The sequence below is a fragment of the Microcaecilia unicolor genome, chromosome 5 (assembly GCF_901765095.1).
Source record: "Microcaecilia unicolor chromosome 5, aMicUni1.1, whole genome shotgun sequence".
NCBI classification, from domain to species: Eukaryota; Metazoa; Chordata; class Amphibia; order Gymnophiona; family Siphonopidae; genus Microcaecilia; species Microcaecilia unicolor.
The window spans coordinates 107,131,480-107,155,622 of NC_044035.1; the positions used below are offsets into that span (position 1 = coordinate 107,131,480).

At 41.9% G+C, this 24,143-nt stretch overlaps 1 protein-coding gene across 1 annotated transcript in view; it reads right to left on the reverse strand.

The window, feature by feature from the left end:
* The window catches only part of FRMPD2 (FERM and PDZ domain containing 2), a 194,276-nt gene that overhangs the window by 118,606 nt on the left and 51,527 nt on the right, over nucleotides 1-24,143 (reverse strand). The window contains exons 12-16 of the mRNA XM_030203157.1: nucleotides 22,584-22,722; nucleotides 18,530-18,682; nucleotides 12,081-12,269; nucleotides 11,715-11,871; nucleotides 8,337-8,544 (exon numbers count right to left, since the gene is read on the reverse strand). Of these exons, the coding sequence (XP_030059017.1) occupies nucleotides 8,337-8,544; nucleotides 11,715-11,871; nucleotides 12,081-12,269; nucleotides 18,530-18,682; nucleotides 22,584-22,722 (846 nt within the window). The remainder of the gene's footprint in view (nucleotides 1-8,336; nucleotides 8,545-11,714; nucleotides 11,872-12,080; nucleotides 12,270-18,529; nucleotides 18,683-22,583; nucleotides 22,723-24,143) is intronic.

Here is a 24,143-nt window from a genome sequence, read left to right on the forward strand (position 1 = left end):
CGGGCGGCAGAGCCCGGATATTCAATGTCAAGTCATTTCTGGTGAACGGCATTGAATATCCAGTCTATTTTTGGCCAGTTTCAACTTAACTGGCCCAAGTCAATACTCCGCGCTGGCTGGTTAAGTTGAAACTGGCCAAATATAGGCCTGCTAGTTCAGCAGCCCAATTTGACCACCAAACTTAAGCTGCGGTAAAAAGTGGTCTGCGCTAGTTTTGGCGTGTGAAATTTTTACCATGGCTGGAAAAAGGCCTTTTTTATAATGGGCCAGTAAATGGCCTTGCACTAATATTAAAATTAGAACGCAGCTATTTACTGCATGAGCCCTTACCACCACTTGTTGCCCCCCCATGGCAGAAAATAGAAATTTATTTTCTACCGCAGGAAACTGTGTGCGCCAACTTCGGAACTATCGCTGGGCTCCTGCGCTATCCTGGTGGTAGGGCCTATTTGGCACAGGTTACCCGCACAGTAGCCCTACCGTATCTTAGTAAAAGGGCCCTTTATCTGGCAATGTCCTGAATATTAGTGGATAGCTAGCTATCAGGCTCATTTTCAAAAGAGAAAGACGTCCATCTTTCGACATAAATCAGAACATGGACGTCCATCTCCCAGAGACATCCAAATCGGAATAATTGAAATCTGATTTTGGACGTCTTCAACTGAAGTCCATCGCAAGGACTTCCAAATTTCAAGGGGGTGTGTCAGAGGCATAGAGAAGGCGGGACTTGGGCGTGCCTAACACTTGGACGTCTTTGACCCATAATCAAAAAAAGCAAGAACGTCCATGACAAACACTTGGACGTTTTCACCTGGATGTGTTTTTTTCACAAATAAGGCACAAAAAGGTACCCAAAATGATCAGATGACCACGGGAGGGAATCGGGGCTAATCTCCCATTACTGCCCCAGTGGTCACTAACCCCCCCCCCCCCCTCCCCACATCCTCAAAAAACATCTTTCAAAATATTTTGTGCCAGCCTCAGATGTCATACTCAGGTCCATGACAGCGCATGCAGGTCCCTGGAGCAGTTTTAGTGGGTACTGCAGTGCACTTCAGACAGGCGGACCCAGGCCCATACCCCCATATCTGTTACATTTGTGGAGGAAACAGCGAGCCCTCCAAAATCCACCAAAAACCCTCTATACCCACATCTAGGTGCCCCTCCTTCACCCCTAAGGGCTATGGTAGTGGTGTACAGTTGGAGGTAGTGGGTTTTGGGGGGGCTCAGCACACAAGGTAAGGGAGCTATGTACCTGGGAGCATTTTATGAAATCCACTGCAGTGCTCCCTAGGGTGCCCGGTTGGTGTCCTGGCATATCAGGGGGACCAGTGCACTAGAAATGCTGGCTCCTTCCACGTCCAAATGGCTTGCATTTGGACATTTTTGACATGGACGTCTTTGGTTTTGAAAATTGCCTAAAGTCAAAGACGTCCATGTCTAGGGACATCCAAATTAAAGGACGTCCTTGGTATTTTCAAAATAAAAGTTGGATGTCCATCTTTTTTTGAAAATACCGTTTTCCCCACCCCCAGATTTGGAGTTTTACAAAGATGTCCAAATCCAAACATAGATGCTTCTTTCAAAAATTCCCCTCTACATTACGCAATAAAGTTGGCTATCCGCTAAGCACTGACTGGGAATATTAACAGATAGCCAGTTAAGTGCTATTTAATCGACCAGGAGCCATTTCTGTCCAGTTAAATAGCACTGAATATCAGGTAGACAATGTTTGGAGTTCTAGTCCTTAGCTCTCCTTTTTAGTGGCGTAGCTACATGGGGCTACGGGGACCTGGGACCCCTTAAATTTGCTCTGGGCCCCTGGTTTGGCTGGTGGGGGTCCCCAACCCCTGCCAGCTGAAGCCTTCATCCAGCCCTGCTCTTTCCTTCCCCTCATGTCCGGCACACTCCTATTGCACCTCTGGCAGAAGCCCATCAGTAAATCTAGACCCCAGGAGCCCCAAATGCCTGAGAAAAAAAGATGTGTCTTCAATAAACCCTTAAATTTAATCAAAGAAGAGTTTGCTCTTATGAAAACTAGGGGACGATTCCACAGGCTAAGTACAGGCTAGCCAAAAAAAAAAAAAGTACTTTCTTGTGTGACTTTCTAGCATGCTCTAGCAACTGAATGGATGGTCATATGATCATTGTTCAAAGTGCATAAGCCCCTTCCAGGGATATACAGAATAACCATTGATGCTAAATATGAAGGGGCATGATCATAAGTACACTTTATGGGTCAGAACTAATAACTTGTACTCAATCATATATTTATTATGGAGCCAATGCTAATGAAGATAAAAGGGAGTTAATCAAATTTTCGAGCACTACCTAAAAGTTGATTGTAAAGTTTGCAATGTTTTGAAGTCTAAAGCTGTGATACCTGCATATGTTACATTTCCATAATCTAAACAGGATACCAGTAACACATGAATTAGAGTTTGCAATGCTGCTTCATTTAAGATATATTTCATAGACCATAATTGTTGAAGAACAAAAAAAAAACCTTTTTCATCAAATATGAAATTTGTTCTCTCAACAGAGGGGAGATATGATAGAAGTGTATAAAATAATGAGTGGAATGGATCGGGTGGATGTGAAGCGACTGTTCACGCTATCCAAAAATACTAGGACTAGAGGGCATGAGTTGAAGCTACAGTGTGGTAAATTTAAAACGAATCGGAGAAAATTTTTCTTCACCCAACGTGTAATTTGTTGGAATGTAATTGTATTTTACATGCATTGCCTGTCACCTATTATTTCTCTGTGATTACTCTGTGACCTCTGATGTGAATTACTTAGAGAGGTCACACAGCTATGCAACTTCCTGTGGGGGTTAGATGCAGTAGACACAGCACATGCAGCACATGGAGCACATGGAGCTCATGATCTCTCCTAACCTGAGAGGATCTATGGTGATGTGAGCATCCATTACCATCTAAGCACATGGAAGGAGCTGATAATACAAATGTATAGTAATATGTATATAAAAGCCTGTCTGATTATAATCTAACTACAAACTGTGAGTAAACAGATGTTTTGTTACTTCAACTTTAAAGTGACTCAGCAGTGAATTATTCAGGGGTGAATGAGAGAGAGATGAAGAAAGAAATTAACATTTCTAAAGCTGAAGCTGTGTGTACTAAAATCTGCTAATTATTTACTACAAATAATCCAACAAAAGGGTTATGGGCCCAGGCTCAGGAATTGAAAAAGAAGAGAAATATTACCAGGCAGAAAAAAGGCCACATTTTTCTCTTAAGTTTTAAAGGAAAGATTCAGTCTGTCTCTCTCTCCCCCCACACAGCAGACAGAAGGCTAAGAAAATGGCTGAGGGAAGAAATTCACCATTTTTCTATTCTCTCAAGGTGCCTAGATTAACTGAGTTTAATTATCAGCAGTGGGAATTAAGATTCATATGTTTCCTTCGAGCAAAAAGATTAGATATATGCTTAGACCAAGACAGGACAGCTGAAAATATGGCTGAATGGGACAATGCAAACTATTATGTGAAGTGCATGCTTTTGGAAGCTCTCTCAGAGAAACAAGCCATATTAGTGGAGGGAAAAGATACACCAAAGGACATTTTATATAAACTGAGAACTATGTATGCAACTACATATGCAAAGCAGCAACCAATTTGGCTGGCAGAGTTGAATGAAACCAAATTAAGGGATAAAAGTAAATGTAATGATCACATTATGCATCTTATGTCTTCATTTCAAAAGCTAGAACTTTCTGGAATTCCCATGTGTGATGCATTGAAAAGAGCATTTCTTTTTACCTCACTATCAAAGAAGTTTGATGTTTTTAGGTCTGTAAATGAGGCCATTGAAGGGCAATCTTTTGAGCAGGCAACATCAAAACTAAGGCAGGAATGCATAATAAATGATTCTGAGGAGATGTGTTCTCAAAGTCAGTCAGAGAGAAATGAAACAAATTTCTTGGCAAAGAACAGAGGAAGGCGGAGCTATGGGAAAACTCCACCCAAGGGCAAGCTGATTTGCTACTCATGTGGAAAGGAGGGACATGTATCTAAATGGTGTAAGGAAACACAAAACACTCCCTCTAGCTCACCTAAGCCAATGGAACTAAAGAATTTTCAAACCAGGAAATGTATGAAGGACAAAGATAAACACAAGGGCTTTCTAATGGCAGAAAAATCTTTGACTATGGTAAATAATAATTCAAATGAAAGTACTTGGATTTTGGATTCAGGGAGCACATGCCATTTAACCAATTGTAAGGATTTCTTTCAGGAAATGTGTCCAGAGGAAGGTATTCTTAAAACTGCAAACGCAGGGACTGCTCAGATCCAAGCAAAAGGTATTGGATTCTTAAAATGCAAAGTGTCTAATGAAGTTAAAGAAATTCCTGTAAGTGATGTCTTGTATATTCCCCAAGCAGTTTGCAATATGCTTAGTGTATCTACATTAGATAAGAAGGGATTTGTGATTCATTTTGAAAATAGTAAGTGCACAATCTCTAAAAATGATGAAGTGTATGCTGAAGCTTTTATGCATAATGATGTTTATAAGCTGAACATTTCAGGTGAAGCCTCACATATGGCGCAAGTAAGGAAGAATGATGGTAAATGTAGTCTGGAAATCTGGCATCGCCGCCTGGGACATCGTGATTTTAAGGTGATCCAGGATCTTTACAGTAAGCAACTAGCCACCGGCATTCAGATAAGTGCAGATGCTGGTAAAATGGAGAAATGCATAGACTGTGTTACTCAAAAAGGTGTGAGACCCTCATTTCCTGCATACACAGGAAATAGGAGTAATAAAGTGCTGGACTTAATACACAGTGACTTATGTGGACCGTTTAATATCCCATCATTGGGAAATAACAGATTTGTGCTAATATTCTTGGATGATTTCTCTAGATACTGTGTGGCCTATTTGCTGAAAGAAAAAAGTCAAGTCACAGACATGCTGAAGAAATACGTAGCCATGGTGAGCAATAAATTTGAAAGAAAACCAAAGGTTCTTCAGACCGACAATGGTGGTGAGTTCACTTCACAAAGCATGCGCACATTTCTAGAACAGGAAGGCATTCAACATATCACAACAGTAGCTTATACACCAGAGCAAAATTCTGTTGCAGAGAGAAAATTTAGGTCACTTGTGGAAATGACCAGATGTATGCTGTCAGATAGCAATCTCCCTAAAAGACTATGGGGGGAAGCCATTCTCACAGCAGTGTACCTACAAAACAGAATGCCAACTAAAGGCGCTGAGCGCACACCACATGAGACATGGCATGGTAGGAAGCCAAACCTGTCACACATAAGAACATTTGGAAGTACAGCATATGCTCATATACCAAAGCAAAGAAGGCATAAGCTGGATTCCACAACAGAAAGGGGCATTTTAGTTGGCTATACTCCAGGACACAAAGGATATAGAATTTTGAATCTGAAAACTGGCATTGTTGGCATAAGACATGTTACATATTTTGATGAAAACAAAAGGGTTGATAAAGGCTGGATTATCCCAGATGAGCCTTATCATCCAGAATATGAAACTAGAACCATAATAGACATGCCAGTGTATATAAATGCCATACCAAGGCAGATGTCTGAAAGCAACTCATCTGTATCTAACGAGGAACAGGCAGAGGAAACAGACACAGAAAGGATCATTGAAGAAGACAGTACAGTTGGAGAAGGGGAATCAATTGGAGAAGAACTCTCAGATTTAGAGGATGCGGAAAGGTCAGACCAACCTGTTGTCAGACGCTCATCCAGGGAAAACAAAGGTGTTCCACCCCCAAGACTGTCTTACCTAACAAAGTCAGCAGAAGCTCAAGAGCCCTTAACATGGGATGAGATTGAGAAAATGCCAGCAGAAGAAGCTGCTGAATGGCATAAAGCTGCACAAGAAGAAATTGATGCATTGGATAAAAATAATACTTGGATTCTTACAAAATTACCTCCTGGCAAGAAAGCTATAGGATGCAAATGGGTATTCAAGTTAAAAAGGAATGCACAAGGAAAAGTGGAAAGGTATAAAGCCAGATTAGTGGCAAAGGGATATCTTCAAAAATATGGAGAAGATTTTGATGAAGTGTTTGCACCTGTAGTGAAACACACGACAATCAGAACACTTCTGAGCATTGCAGTCTCAAAAGGCATGCAAGTCAAACACATTGATGTGAAAACAGCGTTTCTTCACGGAGATATAACTGAAGACTTGTACATGGAACAGCCAACAGGTTTCATAAATACAAAACAAAGACAGCTAGTGTGTAAATTAAACAAAGGTCTTTATGGATTAAAGCAAAGTGCAAAATGTTGGAATGAAAAATTGCATGAAATATTGACCAATTTAGGATTTAAGCAAGGTGAAGCAGATAAATGCTTGTACACTAGGTGCACAAATGGACAATATGCATACATTTTAGCTTTTGTTGATGATCTGCTCATTGCAAGCAAAAGTGAGCAAGAGTACAAGGACATTGTAAAGTGTTTAAACCAGAATGTTGAGATAAAAGAACTTGGTAATGTGTCATACTATCTTGGTATAGAAATTGAGAAACAAAATGATGGTTCTTATCTTCTAAGCCAGAAGCAGAAAATAAATGAGCTTATTGAAAGTTTAGGTATGCAAGATGCCCAAGTTGTAAGCACTCCCATGATCACTGATTTTCTGAAGGATGAAACAGTAAGAGAACCTTTACCAGATAACATCCAATATAGATCAGCCATAGGTAAGCTTTTATATCTAGCTACCACATACAGGGCTGATATAGCAAATGCAGTAGGAATTTTGAGCAGAAGGGTCAGCTCACCTACCAAATCAGATTGGACTGCAGTTAAAAGGATGGTAAGGTATTTAAAGGGTACCATTGATTGTAAATTAAAGGTTTCAGCCAATAGTAATCCAAAACTAATATGTTACTGTGATTCAGATTGGGCAGGGGATCATTCTAATTATAAATCCACAAGTGGATATGTGTTTATGTATGGAAATGTACAAATTTCATGGGCCAGTCATAAACAAAGTATTGTGAGTCTGTCTTCTACAGAAGCTGAATACGTGGCCGTATCGGAAGCGTGCAGAGAACTGATGTGGATTGAAAAAACTTATGCTGGATTTTGGAATAGCTGAACAGAGACCAATCCAGATAATGGAAGATAATCAGAGCTGCATCCGACTGTCACAGAATGACAAGGTTCAGTCACGTACCAAGCACATCGCAACGAAATACCACAACGTGCGAGAGTTGGTGAAAGAAGGGGTCATCAGTCTACACTATTGTCACACCAGTGAGATGACAGCTGACATCATGACCAAACCGTTACACAGAGAACATTTTGTGAATCTGCGTATAAAGCTTGGACTTTGTATGAATAAATAATTGCATGACAGTTATGCATGAGAAGGGGTTTGTTGGAATGTAATTGTATTTTACATGCATTGCCTGTCACCTATTATTTCTCTGTGATTACTCTGTGACCTCTGATGTGAATTACTTAGAGAGGTCACACAGCTATGCAACTTCCTGTGGGGGTTAGATGCAGTAGACACAGCACATGCAGCACATGGAGCACATGGAGCTCATGATCTCTCCTAACCTGAGAGGATCTATGGTGATGTGAGCATCCATTACCATCTAAGCACATGGAAGGAGCTGATAATACAAATGTATAGTAATATGTATATAAAAGCCTGTCTGATTATAATCTAACTACAAACTGTGAGTAAACAGATGTTTTGTTACTTCAACTTTAAAGTGACTCAGCAGTGAATTATTCAGGGGTGAATGAGAGAGAGATGAAGAAAGAAATTAACATTTCTAAAGCTGAAGCTGTGTGTACTAAAATCTGCTAATTATTTACTACAAATAATCCAACATAATTAGACTCTGGAATTCGTTGCCGGAGAACATGGTACGGGCGGTTAGCTTGACGGAGTTTAAAAAGGGGTTAGATAGATTACTAAAGGACAAGTCCATAGACCGCTATTAAATGGACTTGGAAAAATTCCGCATTTTTAGGTATAACTTGTCTGGAATGTTTTTACGTTTGGGGAGCGTGCCAGGTGCCCTTGACCTGGATTGGCCACTGTCGGTGACAGGATGCTGGGCTGGATGGACCTTTGGTCTTTCCCAGTATGGCACTACTTATGTACTTATGTACAATATTTAACTGAAACTTTCATTGGTCTCCCCAACAGCACTGGTGTAAGTGTTCTATATTCAAATACATTTCCCATGATTATAACATACAAAATATAATGATGGATTTTAAAAAAAGCTTAAGAAATCATAAGACAAACTATAGAGGTAAAAATAGAACACAAACCTTTAACTCCAACTCTTAAACTTACCCACAAATGTTTTCTTCTCTGGTGTCGTCATTCAGACCAGCGCTGATGGTATCACAAGATTTACTCGTAATTCCAGCTTGGATGCTCTCTAGGGCTGTACTGTTCAGCGCATTTTCAGAACAGGATAGCCTTTGAATCAGGGATTGCTGTTCACGCTGAATAACACAATTGGAATTCTTTTTTCCCATTTCCAAAAATTTATTTTCCTCTAAAAAGAAATTGTGTTAAAAGGTCAATGTTGTTCTGTCAACTACAATTAATCTCCATCTATAGGCATAAACACTAGGTGTTGTCTTATGGAAGGTAATTTTATGAATAGTTGCCTTTGTGTGAAGGGCAAAAAAAAAAGTGCCTACTTGCAGCCTATTTTAGAAAGACCCATAAATGGCAGTTCTATAAATTAGGCACCTATATTTATGTGCCTCTTATGTACATAAATGTATAGAGTGCTAACACGTATGCACATAACAATGCACTTACCAATGAAAGTGTCAGCAAGGTGCCCAGATGCTATCTGCAAAAACCTACTTAAGTTGCATAGAGGCCCTTTTACTAAAGCTTAGCTCACGCTAATGGACATTTAGCATTTAGGTCTTATAAAGGTTATGCTCCTAAATTTACACTCCTAAATTTATGAGCATAATAATTATGCTCATAAATTTAGGAGTTTAATTTACGCTCCTAAATGTATGCTAAATCTATGAGCGTAATAGGCCTTAAATTAGGAGCATAAATTTAGGAGAATAGATTATGTTCAGAGCACAGATTACGTTCGTAATTTAGGAGCGTAAATATAAGATCATAAATTTAGGAGCATAACCTTTATAGAATAAGGCCCTTAGGGTTCCTTTTACTAAGGTATGCTGAAAAATGGCCTGCGGTAGTGTTTTGGGTGCGCGCAGAATCGTTTTTCAGCGCACCTGCAAAATTGCCTTTTTAAAAATTTTTGCTGAAAATGGGCATGCGGCAAAATAAAAATTGTAGCGCATCCATTTTGGGTCTGAGACCTTACCGCCAGCCATTGACCTAGTGGTAAAGTCTCACACTTGCGCTGAGGCTCCCATATATCACAGCTGGTAAAAGGGAAGTTTTGCCTTCCTGCAGGAAATGGCTGTGTGGCAAGTAAAGAACTTGCCATGTGGCCATTTCGGGGGGGGAGCCCTTACCGCCACCCATTGAGGTGGCGGTAAGGGCTCCCACGTTAACCCAGCGGTAACCAGGCAGCATGTGGTACTGCTCGATTACCGCTGGGTACACTGCGGCGCTACAAAAATAAAAAAAATTTTGTAGCACCAGAAATAACGGAGTGCTAGGGGTGGGAAGTACCGCCGGGCTACTGAGGTAGCCTGGTGGTACTTCCTGTATAGCGAGCGGTAAGCCCGAATTGGGCTTACCGGCGCTTAGTAAAAAGAGCCCAGAGTCTCAGTATCTTTGATTATTATTGGGTTAGTTCTTTAGAGGCCCTTTTACCAAGCTGCAGTAAAAAATGGCCTGTGGTATTCTGGATGCATGAATTTGGAGTGTGCTAGGCCATTTTTTTTTTTACTGCGGCTGGGAAAATGGGCTTTTTTAGTGGGATGGTAAATGGCCGTGTACTAAAATTAAAAGTAGCGTGCGGCTATTTACTGCCTGAGCACTTACCACCAGCCATTGACCTAACTGTAAGGGCTCATGAGCTACTTGTTTGGTAAACAGTTAGTGTACGCTGATGTGGCCACACTGCTGATTACCACTGGGAATGCGCCTCCTCCCTGGTAAAAATTAGAAAAATATTTTCTACCGTGGGAAATAGAACGCACTAACTTAGAAATTACCACCAGGTGACCACACTACCCAGGTGGTAGTATCGATTTGGTGAGCGCTACATGCTCGTTAGCCCTACCACAGCTTAGTAAAAGGGCCCCTCAATGCATTAAGTTTTGAACTTAATTCATTACAACACAGGATTTCAATGTATGGCATGCCCAAAACTAATGTTGTATCAGGATAAGACATTCCCACTACTTTTTTACTGCAGGTCTTGCATGTATATTCCCATTAGCACACAGTCCCTGCTTTTTGTTTAGGAGGCCCTACGCCCCCCCCCCCCCCCCCCCGGGTACTCCGTTCCGTGGATAAATCTCTCTTGTCTGTCCCCTTCTCCTCTACTGCTAATTCCAGACTCCGTTCCTTTTATCTCGCTGCACCTCATGCCTGGAATAGACGTCCCGAGCCTGTACGTCTAGCCCCGTCTTTGGCCATTTTCAAATCCAGGATAAAAACCCACCTCTTTAACGTTGCTTTTGTCTCCTAACCACTAATCACTTGCCCTGTCCCCTTTTTATCCCCACCTCTCTTTAATTCCCTTACCTCTTAGTTGTCTGTCTGTGTGTTTGTCCTATTTAGATTGTGAGCTCTTTGAGCAGGGACTGTCTTTTTCTTGTATGGTGTACAGCACTGCATATGCCTTGTAGCGCTATAGAAGTGATAAGTAGGAGGAGGAGGAGGTGGCAATAAGTGGTTTCACATTAACTCAGCATTAGGCAGTTATTGTGTGCTAAGTGTAGCATAGTGTAATTTCCATGCCCACTCTTTTTCAGAAAAATTCTAAAAAAAAATCAGTAATTTGTGGTATACCATGTGGAAACAAGCAAGCTACTGCAAAGCCCCTTAATGCGATTGCTCAGTAGCCTGCTTCTAGGTATTAACTATGCGTTAACTCCCTGATTCTGTAAAGGTCACCAAACATTGCGTGTGCAAATTTAGGCAAGTTCCCGATTTGTGTGCGCAATTTAACTGAATAAGCCAATTAGTAACAATAATTGGCTTTTTAACAATTACATGTGTAATTATAGAATAATGGTGCTCCGCACGTAAATTTAGGCATGGGCATTTGCACCACGTTTTCATGCCTAAATTTACAGGTGACTCTCTGCTTAAGCATATATTCTATAAACCGCACCAAACTTTAGGCGTGGCTTTTTAAATACTGCTTGAGCTGGGGGGGGGGGTTGGCGCCAAATTTTTAGGTGCCACTTATAGAATTTACCCCTAAGTGCTTAACGCACTTTAGTAAAAGAGCTTCTAAGGGCACTGTTTATTAAGCCGCATTATAGGCGTGTTAACATTTTTAAACGCGTGTTAACCATGTATGCGTGTTAACTGTGTACACGTCTACCATGTCCCTATAGGTAACTACACGGTTAGCACATGCACTAATTGTAGGCGCATTAAAAATCCTAATGCACCTTAGTAAATAGGGCCCTAAGTATTTATTACTTGTAGCAGTGAACACCAAGCTCCAAGAAGATAGAGCTGCCTTTTGATTACTATTTTTACTGAAAAGAAAAAATATATATATTTTTGCTCTATTTTTGTTTCAACTATGTAGTAACTTACCTGATGATGTTTGATGGAATTGTCTAGAACTCATTCTTGCATGAAACTTGTGCAGGGCAGAGCAGAGGCCCAGTAAGTACTTGCAAGTTTTTGTGCTGTCAGTCAAGAAGCTATGTTTTGTGCCACTGAAACTGCTTTGAACTGTGAACTTTTTTCTCTAAAGCATAAAAAATACACATGGTTTTGTTATTATGTGCAATAAAGCTTTGCCTTTAAGATGTTCCCCTTTGGAATCCCACCTGCTTATCTCAGCAATATAGCTATATGACTCAGGAGTTCTTGCATCAGAAAGAGACTCTGAAAAAAGGAGAAGAATTAAAAGGATTATTTTGGGGTAGGATTTGAGGAGCAACAGGCCATACTCACATGAGATGAAAGTCTCTCCATTTCTCGCCACTGGAAGCGCAGGCTTGCAATCCGACAGTCATTTTTCACTTCATAAACAATAATACCTTTGGTGCAGATTCCCAACATAACATTCCCTCTACTTGGGGTCTTCTTTTCTGGCATCACTCGGTGAAAGATCACTCCATATTCAGACAGCTGCTGTGTTACCTGTACACGAATACACCCATCAATTTATTTTACACACATAGTGTGATCAATTAGCCACTCTACGATCAGATAGACTGAACATCTTCCCCTAGACACCTTGATAACTTCTGTTTGAAAACATTCTAATAAGCCAGTGAAACTTTATTTTAAGTTCACTATCTCATATCAGTAACCTGCTCAAAAAGTCTAATGAGCAGAAAGAATTTGTTTCCATTAAAAAAAAAAATATATATATATATATATATATATATATTTTGTTTGCTTACAACATGTTTTCAGCTATCAAGAGTATCATTTATTTTGGAGCTCTGGAAAAAAAGATAATTGCTTATGGGATTTCATTAGTGTCCTCAGCTCTGGTATAGAGCCCCATGCTGCAGTCACAGGCAATCATAAATAAATAAATTCAGAGAACAGGGTGCCTTTTTGGCAGCCAGTGATTATAGCATGAATTAGAAATGAAAATCTCAGGTGAAATAAGACAGCATCTGCTTTCCCTCATAATGCTTGGATGGCCTTTGACTTTCAGACTCACACAGGGCTCTACTTACTAAGCTGTGAAAAAAAAAAGATCAACCCCTGCAGCTTAGTGGCCATTTTTGTAAAATTTAGCTATGGCATGCAAATGAGCTCTGGACTCATTTAAATCCCATAGCTAAATTTCACAAAACAAATTCTTGCATATTCCCAGCCATGTCAACCCATGAGAAATTTCGCCAAAAATGAACCATTTCTGCAGAAATGCAAAGGTTAAAGGTGCTGCAGGGCACAGAATCCAATCTGGGCCCTCAATTCCCAAATGGCTTAGTGGCCCATCTTCCCCTTTGGCAAACACCAATTTAGAACTCAAAACTTCAGAAATGGGGTGGCTAGAATTGGGAGTTCTGACTCCTCTGTCAAGTTGCACCCGTTAAAAAATATTAATTGTCCACTTAAGGAAGCTCCAACCCCCTTACCACTCAAGCCCTGAGTCACCCCAAGGGGCAGCTGCAGAAGAGGGCAAGAGCTATCTTTAGCCACACAGTGGTCATCACAATATTTGATGATGTCTGACTGCTAGCAGTACATCAAAACTGCAGCAGCACCTGAGGGGTGAGTTGGAGCTTGAGGCATGGGAGATCATAGAGGCACCAAGGCATCCACATAATTTTTTGTCTATTTGGATTTTATTCACACTGTTTTCAGTAGTAGCTCAAGATGACTTACATTCAGGTACAGTGGGTATTTTTCCTGTCCCTTGAGGGCTCACAATCTAAGGGCCCCTTTTAGCAAGAGGTCAATGAGATGCCAGTCAATAAGGGGGTGAGGGTATGGAAGGGCAGGGGAGATGCCAGTCTATAAGGAGGTGGGGGTATGGAAGGGCATGTGTCTTGTGGCCTCCCATGTTAACTCTGGGCCCCCTTCCCCCACAAAAAAATGTCAAGTCTGGCTATGCCCCTGGTATGAACATCCATTTTACAAACTGAAACCTCCAACTTATGATCAGGGCAAAACAAGAGACATGAGCCTCTTCGTAGTTGTAGCAGCTTAGGAATTTCCATGTTATAAAATATTCAAGATCATAGGCATCTGAACAGAAGTCTATAAAGGTTTAGTGCAAAATAATTCCACCAGCAATATTATACCGCTCTTGTTAGAAATTCAGACAGTTCTAAGAACACCTTCTGAGGTGGACTCAAAGATCCACTTGATTGTAACTCCTCCAAGAAAAAATACACCAACACCCTTCACCACGTCTTAAAAATGTTTTTTTTTTAAATAAATAATATAGCTATCAAATTATTAGTGGCATTTTTCATGAAATATTCCAAAAATGTATCAAAAATTATTTACATATCTTATTAAAGAAAATCTTCAATCTTCTGCATTAAAGAGCCATATTTCTTATATATTCAAGGAGGCAGTTCAACATGAATTCATGTTTTGCATAATACTGCATCATGGAAAAGCCCCCGTTTTATTCAGCGGCACTATTCAAGCATGTTACAAAAAAATGATCACATAGATATCCACATAGAGCAGGGGGGTAGCCTAATGGTTAGAGTAGTGGTATGAAAACCAGGGGACTCAGGCTCAAATCCCAATTCAGCTGTTGTGATTTTTTTTTTTAATTTTGAAATTGTAAGAATACCAAGGACAGAAAAATACTTTTGGGCTCATTTTCGAATGAGAAGGATGCCCATCTTTCGACATAAATCGGAAGATGGACGTCCTTCTCCCAGGGTCGTCCAAATCAGTATAATCGAAACCCGATTTTGGGCATCCCCAACTGCTTTCCATCACAGTGACAGCCAAAGTTCAAGGGGGAATGTCGGAGGAGTAGTGAAGGCAGAACTTGGGCGTGTCTAATACTTGGACATCCTTGACCCATAATCAGTGCGTTTGTTCTTCTGAAAAAGGTGCCGGTACTCAAATGCTAGGGCCACCCTTTGGAGTGGGGTGATCACTGAGGGACCCACCCTATAATAGCCAGGCCCTCTGCAACCAGTCACAGAATCTATGACAAGGCCGAATTGGTGTGTAGAGCTTGAACTCTTTCATTAAAACTTGGGGTCCATGAGTCAATTATAGCAGACAATGGAAAAGGTGCCGGTACTCAGTACCCCCAAGTACCCCCACAAAAAAGCCCTGCCCATAATCGAAAGAAACAAGGACGTCCCTGATGAACACTTTGACGACTTTACCTGGTCGTGTTTTTCTTACAACCAAGGCACAAAAAAGTGTCCAAAATGACCAGATGACCGCCGGAGAGAATTGGGATGACCTCCTGTTACTCCCCCAGTGGTCACTAACCCCCTCCTACCCTCAAAAAATATCTTTCAAAATATTGATTGCTAGCCTCTGTGCTAGTCTCAGATGTCATGCTCAGTTCCATGACAGCTCATGAAGGTCCCAGGACCAGTTTTAGTGGGTACTGCAGTGCACCTCAGACAGGCAGACCCAGTCCCATACTCCCTATCTGTTTTATTTGTGGAGGTAATAGCGAGCCCCCCAAAACCCAACAGAAACCCACTGTACCCACATCTAGGTGCCCCCTTCACCCATAAGGGCTATGATAGTAGTGTTCAGTTGGGGGTAGTGGGTTTTTTTTGGGGGGGGGGTTGGGGGCTCAGCACACAAGGTAAGAGAGCTATGTACCTGGGAGCAATTTATGAAGTCAACTGCAGTGCCCCCTAGGGTGCCCGGTTGGTGTCCTGGCATGTGAGGGGGACCAGTGCACTACAAATGCTGGCTCCTCCCACACCCAAATGGCTTGCATTTGGTCGTTTCTGACATGGACGTCCTTGGTTTCGAAAATCGCTGATAATCAGAAACTTCCATGTCAAGGGACGACCATCTCTAAGGTTGACCAAATTTCAGGATTTGGATGTCCCTGATCGTATTATCGAAATGAAAGATGGACGTCCATCTTGTTTCGAAAATATGGGTTTCCCCGTCCCTGGATTGGGACATTTTGCAAGGACGTCCAAATCGAACATGGACGTCCCTTTCAAAAATGTCCCTCATTGTGTACCTGAAAGTACACTGCTTCATTATTCTTGAGAGGTTTTCTTTTTGTTACATTTGTACCCCGCGCTTTCCCACTCATGGCAGGCTCAATGTGGCTTAAATGGGGCAATGAAGGGTTAAGTGACTTGCCCAGAGTCACAAGGAGCTGCCTGTGCCTGAAGTGGGAATCAAACTCAGTTCCCCAGGACCAAAGTCCACCACCCTAACCACTAGGCCACTCCTCTATTCAGGTATAATAGTTACTTTTCTCTCCCTGAAGAGCTCACAATTAAAAAAAAGAATCAAAAAGTGCTGACGGGCGATTTGAACCTGGGTCCCTTGATTTTCAGCACACTGCATTAACCATTAGACTACTCCTTAACTCTACACAGAGGTCTATTAAGAGGTTAATTTGAAAAAGATTTTAGTACCATGAATGTCCATAGTTCCTGAAGCTATCATAGATCCTGGTATTCCTTGCTAGTTTCAAACTTGGGGGAGGAAGGGAGATAGCGGCCAGTGGGAGATCAAAGGAGGTGACACCTTAATCCCTCCAGCAAACAGCTGCTCAATCAGAGCACCTTTCTTTAACCTGAATGTATCAAGTACCAGAACTAAATACCAACCTTCATCTTTAGGACTTCCCCTTCTGAAATCAGAGTTATGCATTCATATTTCCCCCCCCCCCCCCCCCCTAGCCCCAGCCAAAACATGCCCAGACCATGCCCCCTTGCCATAAGGGTATAGTGCAGTTTTAAACATCCATAGCCCAAGCTTTATCAAATCAGGATTTGGATGTCCATGAAATATGGCTGTCTACATCAGGGCCACCGAGAGACTAAGCCGGGCCCAGAGCCAAGGGCAGGCAGGTGAGACCGGAGACTGCAGCGCCGGCGGCCTGATCCCAGTGCCGGGCCCTGGGAATTTTGTCCCCCCTGCTCCCACTTCGGCAGCCCTGGTCTACATCCTGGTTTTCAGATGTCCAAAACATGAATAGAGCTTCTAAAATAAGGGCTATTGTTACAAATTACATATGTGTTTGCAACAAACATATTTTAGGAAAATTGTCAAAAGGAAACTGCCTATTTTTTCTCCTTTTTGAAAGTCAGTAAGTTCAAGGTGTGTGCATTAACAGACTCCATAAGAGGCAAATAACATGCACAAGTTTGAAAATCTGGGTGGTAATTTTATAAAGCATTTTCTACATGTAAACTTTCTATTTTTGTATTAAATACATGTATAGAGAACCCACACATAGGTTTCCACCTTCTTTGAAGAAGCTATAAATTTGTATGAGAGGATTTTTGTGCCAACGGATGTAGTTCTGGGTTCCTATTTTACAAAGGTATGTAGGTGCCAATATTGTCTTTATAGAAGCCTGTTTGGATGTTTTACATTGACACCCTGTTACAAAATTCTTCCTTCCCTGCCCCTGCACACACAGTTGTCCTCTGTTGACATAAACATTCCCACAGGAATACCACGTTTTCTCATGGCTAAGGGGTCCCTTTACTAGTGCGCACTAACTACCTGAGGTGTTCCTTTACTAAGGTGCGCCAAAAAATGGCCTACGCTGGTGTGCGCGCATGTATTGGATGTGCGCTGGTCCATTTTTTAGCGCGCCTGTAAAAATGGCCTTTTTGGGGCCGAAAATGGACGTGCGGCAAAATTAAAATTGGTGCCTCCATTTTGGGTCTGAGAACTTACCACCATCAATTGACCTACTGCCACCCATTGACCTCATGCGTTAACTGGGCGGTAATGATCTAATCGTGTACAATGCTGATTACTGCCCAGTTAGCGCGCTTAGTGGACGCATGTAAAAAAATGAAATTACCGCCCGGGTCCATGCAGTAGCTGGGCGGTAGTTCAAAATTGATGCATGTAGGACTTACGTATGCGCCTACTCGGCTTAGTAAAGTGGCCCCTGAATTTAACTCACCTTGAGCTACTACTGAAAAGGTGTGAGCAAAATTCAAATGAATAAGTAAAATATATTGCGCCTTAACGTCCGCATGGACATTGAAGCGTATTCTATAACAATGTGTGCAACTTAATTGGTTAACTAGCTAATCAGCACTGTCAATTGGATGTTAACAAGCAATTATCAGCACTAATTGGCATTAAGATTTACGCACACAACTCGATAAGCGTATTCTGTAACATGGTGCACATAAATTCTAAGTCGCATAGTTGAAAAGGGGACATGGCCATGGGCGGGGCATGGTCATTTCAAAAATCTATGCGTGTTGTTATAGAATACACCTGCTCTGTGCCTAATTTAGGCATTGGGATTTATGCCAAGTAAAACGTGGCATTAATGGCCACCACTAAATTTATTTTTATTTATTTATTTATTAGGATTTATTTACCGCCTCGTTGAAGGAATTCACTCAAGGGAAATTTAGTTGCATGGTGAGCCACTCGGCGTATTCTATATACTGCATGGAAATTTAAGCCTATTCTATAAAATTTAGGTGTAATTTAGAGAATATACTTAGGCGTATTTGTTTTTGATGCAAAGTTTTCTGGTGCCATATATAAAATCTTGCCCTAAATGCTAAGAAGCCCATAGGTATAAAATGGGTTTCTTAGCTTTTAGCATGACCTAAGCTTGAATGTGTCTGTGCTGTGAAAGCCCATACCTACTTTTTGTGGCTCTGTGAAGGAAAATTATCAACCAATCCATTTTATCCTAATAAATCACTATTGCATGTAAATGGCTTTAAGCATTGCATTTAGTGTTAAAGATCAGAAATGCTGCACGATACCCTTAAAAATTCCAGTTCTGCTTCATCTTCGAGCAGGTTAAAGTTTGCTCTGTGCAATTGCTTTAGCTCATCTTGTGCGCGTGATGGACTCATTCTTTCAATAACACTTGCTGGAATGTATTCTTCAATGTGAAAATAGTCTTTGTCATGCACCTAATTTAATTATAAAAAGGAATTGTAATAGAACCATTTCAAAATGAATAGCACAGAGACAGATGTTATTATAAGAACATATGCATTGCCATACGGAGTCAGACAGGAAGTCAAACAAGCCCAGAATACAACAGTGGCCAATCCAGGCCACAAGTACCTGGCAAGATCCCTAAAGAGTACAATCATGCAAATTTGGGTATTTGAGGGGCAGACATCAACAAGGAAAGAGACTCTGCCTAATCATTTCTGATACACAGAAAAGAAGAGGAGTGGGGGAAAGTAGGCTCTTTCCAAACAAAGGAGGAGACGTATAATTAGTTAAAAAATATATTTATTATAAACAGGTTGACTCAACACAGCCGTGTTTCGGTGCCGAAGCACCTTCTTCAGGAGTCTTCCAAGGATGTATCAAGTGTTTGAATTGTTGACACACCAAAAAGGCAAAATAAAAAAGAACAAGCAGTTCCTTCTGTGAAAATAAAAGAAGGATAAAAATGAAAAATAAATAAGAAAGTGACAAAAGGCATAACACAGGACATACCACTAAAAAAAGGAGGGTCGATTGAAAGACCGTGTTTTAGGGAAAGTACTATGAGGTTCAAAAAGAACACAGGCTATTTAAAGTGAGAACGATGTCAACTGGTAAGTATGCAGACCAGGGCCGGTCTTAGCAAGTGCGGGGCCCTGTGCAGACCAATTTGGTGGGGCCCCATCCTAGCCCCGCCCCCACCCTAGCTCCACCCCATTGATAAGATTATTCCATTTTAGAAATTTTTTTTATTTATGAAATTTCAAATAAAGACAAATGAAGCTAAACTTGTACAAAAAAACTGATTGAAATAATAAGCACAATGCTATCATCACGAAACCTCCCCTCCCCAGAAATTATTCAGTTCAAGCCCACTACAATTCTCATAACAAAGGAGAAAATAAGGAAAAATATTAAGAAAAGATCCAGCACAGTGCTACAGTGTACACGGTATGCCAGGAATGCTTTATCTGCCTATGGCTGGAGAGAGGTTTAGTGACTCGATGCGGTCCGGGTCGGAGCAGAGGCACGAGGCAGAGTTGAGGCACGCTGAGCGGGGCCCCCTTAGGCGCGGGGCCCTATGCGGCCGCCTTGGTCGCCTCTGCCTAAGACCGGCCCTGATGCAGACTAAATGGTATTCTTGAGTGGCTACTGTCAGGAAAAAGGGCTTATCGAAAAACTCTCATAACTTTCCCCCACTCCTCTTCTTTTCTGTGTATTTGTTTCGTGGGGATTGAGTGCACCTCCACACTCCCGTGTGGTAGTCTTTCGTAATCATTTCTGATGACTTAAAGGTTGTCTGTCAGTGCAATAAAGCAGTGGGGAAAACTAGACGTTTACTATCTATATAAATAAATCCCACCTCGAACGTTCTGAAGCTCACTCCGTGGCAGTGAAGCATTGAACTCCTGCAGTCTTCCTAGGTTAGGCTATCAGGACCAGTCACCCTCACTCATAGACCCGCCCTCAGCCACGCCCCATCTGTACATAAAACGCTACCTCAACGTTCTGAAGACAACCTGCTGAAGCCAACAGCAAACTCCCTAAAGAGTTCGTTAGTTCATGGTGGTGAAGCCATCAGACTCACCATGTCTCTCTGCCCCACTCTCGCATCAACACGTGATGACATCGAGGGCAGGGAAGCAAAACAATGAACTCATGAACCCAAGTCCGCCCCTGCCGCCACGCCCCCCACTAACAGAACGGCACAAGTCTCCTGCCCCTTCTCCAGCCATCCACCAATTTCCCTCTCTCCCCGCCCCTGCCGCCACACACCCCCAGAGGCAGTGAACGCTCCACCCCCCACCCCCACGATGACTCCGCACCCACTACACCCCCTTCCACCCCCACCCAGGTCGTCGCTGCAGCCGCTGCCCCTCTCCGAACGCCCACCCACAGAACTGACCTGCCCAAACATTAACAGAAGTTTGTAACCTCTCTCCCCGCCCCTGCCGCCACGCACCCCAGAGGCAGTGAACGCTCCACCCCCCCCCCCCCACGATGATTCTGCACCCACTACACCCCCCTTCCAACCCCACCCAGGTCGTCGCTGCAGCCGCTCCCCCCTCTCAGAACGCCCACCCACACAACTGACCTGCCCAAACACAAACAGAAGATTGTAAGAAGCAAGACGGCACCGCAAGCAGCCAGCAGCCATTGGCTGTACACACTGAAGCCGCACCTCCTGTAGCCTCTGACATTACTCTATGGGTTCGACCTGCAGGGGCATTGACGTCAGGCTACAGGAGGAGTGGCTTCAGAGTGTACAGCCAATGCCTGCTGGCTGCCTGTGGTACCGTCTTGCTTCTTAAAATCTTCTGTTTCTGTTTCGGCAGGTCAGTTGGGTGGGGGGGCGTTCGGAGAGGGGGGAGCGTCGGCAGCGACGACATGGGTGGGGGTGGAAGGGGGTGCAGTGCCAACAGAAAAATTGGGGGGAGGGGAACGGTGACGGACGCTGGGGGGGCGTCGCAAAAGGGGCGGGGCAAGCGGTCACACACTTCAAGGAAACCCTTGCTAGCGCCCGTTTCATTTGTGCCAGAAACGGGCCTTTTTTACTAGTGGTCTATAAGCAGAGGTATCACTAGTGCAAAAAATGTAATGGAAAGATATACTACTTTACATAGAGGTTAGCTGATCACTATAACAACCTACGAACCAAAACTGTGATGGAATCCAAACATGCTTGAGACAGATATTGAGACTAAGAGAAAAGTAAGGGGGTCGTAGTGTCTTGGTCAGTGGCAGGTGGGAAGACGTGTGCCAAGTGGTCCTTATTGGTAAACAATGACTCTGTTATGTACGTGGGGTGCAAGGGGAGGGGAGGGTGCTGAGTTTCAATGGGTGGGTGTGAATGGTAGTTCTGTAAATTATGCCTTGGGTATATTGTATTATATTATATCAGTGGTTCTCAATCAATTCCTCAGGACAAACCCAGCCAGTTGGGTTTTAGGATACCCACAATGAATATGCAATTAGCAAACAATGAAGGCAGTGCACAAAGATCACCCACCTAATCACTTCCTCTTTCTTCCCTATTTAATCTCTGCACACTACTAACTGTACCTGATATTCTGGAATGACAATGTCATAACAAAACAATGTAAGCCACATTGAGCCTGCAAATAGGTGGGATAATGTGGGATAAAAATGTAATAAATAAATAAATAAAATTTATCTTATGCAAATTCATAGTAGACATCCTAAAAAAACAGATTAGCATGGCTTATTCCGAGACTGGGTTGAGAACCCATGTATTTATTTATTTTATGTTTCATTTCTTATATCCCACCTATCTTCAAATCTAGGCGGCTTACAGAGTCACATATATAATAAAATAAATTTACAATAAATGACAAAACATTAAATTGCACAATTCTATATGGTCTTTGTACCAATATAGCTGTGCCTGCTCTAATGCTGATTTTCTGACCAGGAATTACTCTATGCTACTGGTTTAGTGATTCTGAATATTAATCCTGTTTGACAACTGTATTCATTTGTGATGGAAAACTGCTTATTTCCACTTTTCTAGGTCCAGACCTGGCTACCATCTCTTTCATAGTAACTGCAGAAAGCAGGGCCTTCTGCAAGGTTGCTATAATGGGCACACAAAGCTTGGGGGCAGACTGGCTAATTCACTTACCAGAACCTCAGAACCAAGATGAATGCTATCTAACGGTTCACATTTCCTACTTGTCTTAAGAAAACTGCAGGGCAGGTGCCTGGATCCAGATCAATATCTTGGAGTGAATTCTGTCAATCTCAGATCTCTTTAAGTGTAGCGTGAATGCTGGTTTCACATTCATGGTGGGAAAGTGTGATGGTCAGATACAGTATTGAAAAAACAGTTTTACGCAAGTATATTCATTATACCTCAGGAATATAGTTCCCAAATTCCGCTTGCAAAGCTAGGGAACCTAACTTCAATGCCGTCTCACCGTGACAATACAGTGTTTCTTCTAGAATATCTTTTCGAAGCTGCAGATAGTACTGGTGTCTTGTTAGGCGCTCCCTGTACAATAAGGGGTTGAATGCAGAATAAACATGAATCTTTTTTATTTTTAATTTACAAATTTGTTGAAGCCCACGAACGTTATGTACAATCAGTAATATCCAGCCTCACAGGAAACATAATACTGTAATTACGTTCTCCTGAGGAACCAAAAGGTTGTTTTTGCAACAAAGAACAAAAAACAATAAATAACCATATGCAATCCCTCTTACCACTCCACCCCACCCCAGCTCTTGCTTCATTGCATGGGACAGTCCAGGTCCACTCTTCCCAGTTCCCTTACCCCCTTGCGCACAAAACATGCTCTCTCTCTCTCTCTCTCTCTCTCTCTCTGAAACATTTACTTCAGCTTGGTCACCCAGGCCACAATGAGTCCTCATTTACAATTGAAATGCTGCAACTTCTGCTGCCTTGTGGCCATTAGCAGGCTTGTCAGGTGTATATTCAAAAGCTTCTTTATAAACCAACATTATCATAAAAGTTATGCTGTCACCAGAGTCCCAGAAGCCTACGTACATGGTACAGCTGTTTATGTTTGCTAGAAAAATAATCTGTTCTTACTGTTATCTCTTTCGCTAAAAATGCGTTTTGCAGTAACCAGTTAATGTTGGGTAAAACGTAAACAACAGATTGGCAGTGGGAGTGGAGGGTAAGGCAGCTTTTGAAAACATGTACAGTAGTTTCAGATAATAATAATTTGAACCTTTCTTATGCATTCCAACATCCCTTCTCCTTTGTTTTGAATGGGAAAGGGGGTCTAGGTGAAGGAAGATGTTACTATTGATAAAGTAACATATACACATATATACACAGTAGAAAAACACTAGTGCACCTTAGTATATTGCCTTTATAAAATTGTTTTTTGAAAACAATTTTAGTTATACTGTTATAAAATTACCTCTACGATTATTCATATCATCACGATATGCATATCATACACCAGGTATGCAGCACTGTACATGTGCTTTAATACAGGTTTGGTGGATTAACTATACCTGACAATTCCTTAATAACAAACTTGACCATGTTGAAATATTCATATATACCCAATAATGTTGCACAGCACTAACACTTGCTAGTTGATTGCAATAATGAGTTATTTAATTTAATTTTGGCATTTATAATCTGCTTAACCATCAAGTTCGAGGTGGAGAACAATCACACATTATGAGCAGGTACTTCCTCTATCTCTAGAGGGCTCACAATCTTGGTTTTGGTACCTGAGGCAATGGAGGGTTAAGTGACTTGCCCAAGGTCACAAGGAGCTACAGTGGGAATCAAATCCAGGATGTTGGGATCAAAGCCTGTTGTACTAACCATTAGGAATAAAAAAACACAAGGGTGGAAGAGCGTCATAAGTACATAAGTACATAAGTAGTGCCATACTGGGAAAGACCAAAGGTCCATCTAGCCCAGCATCC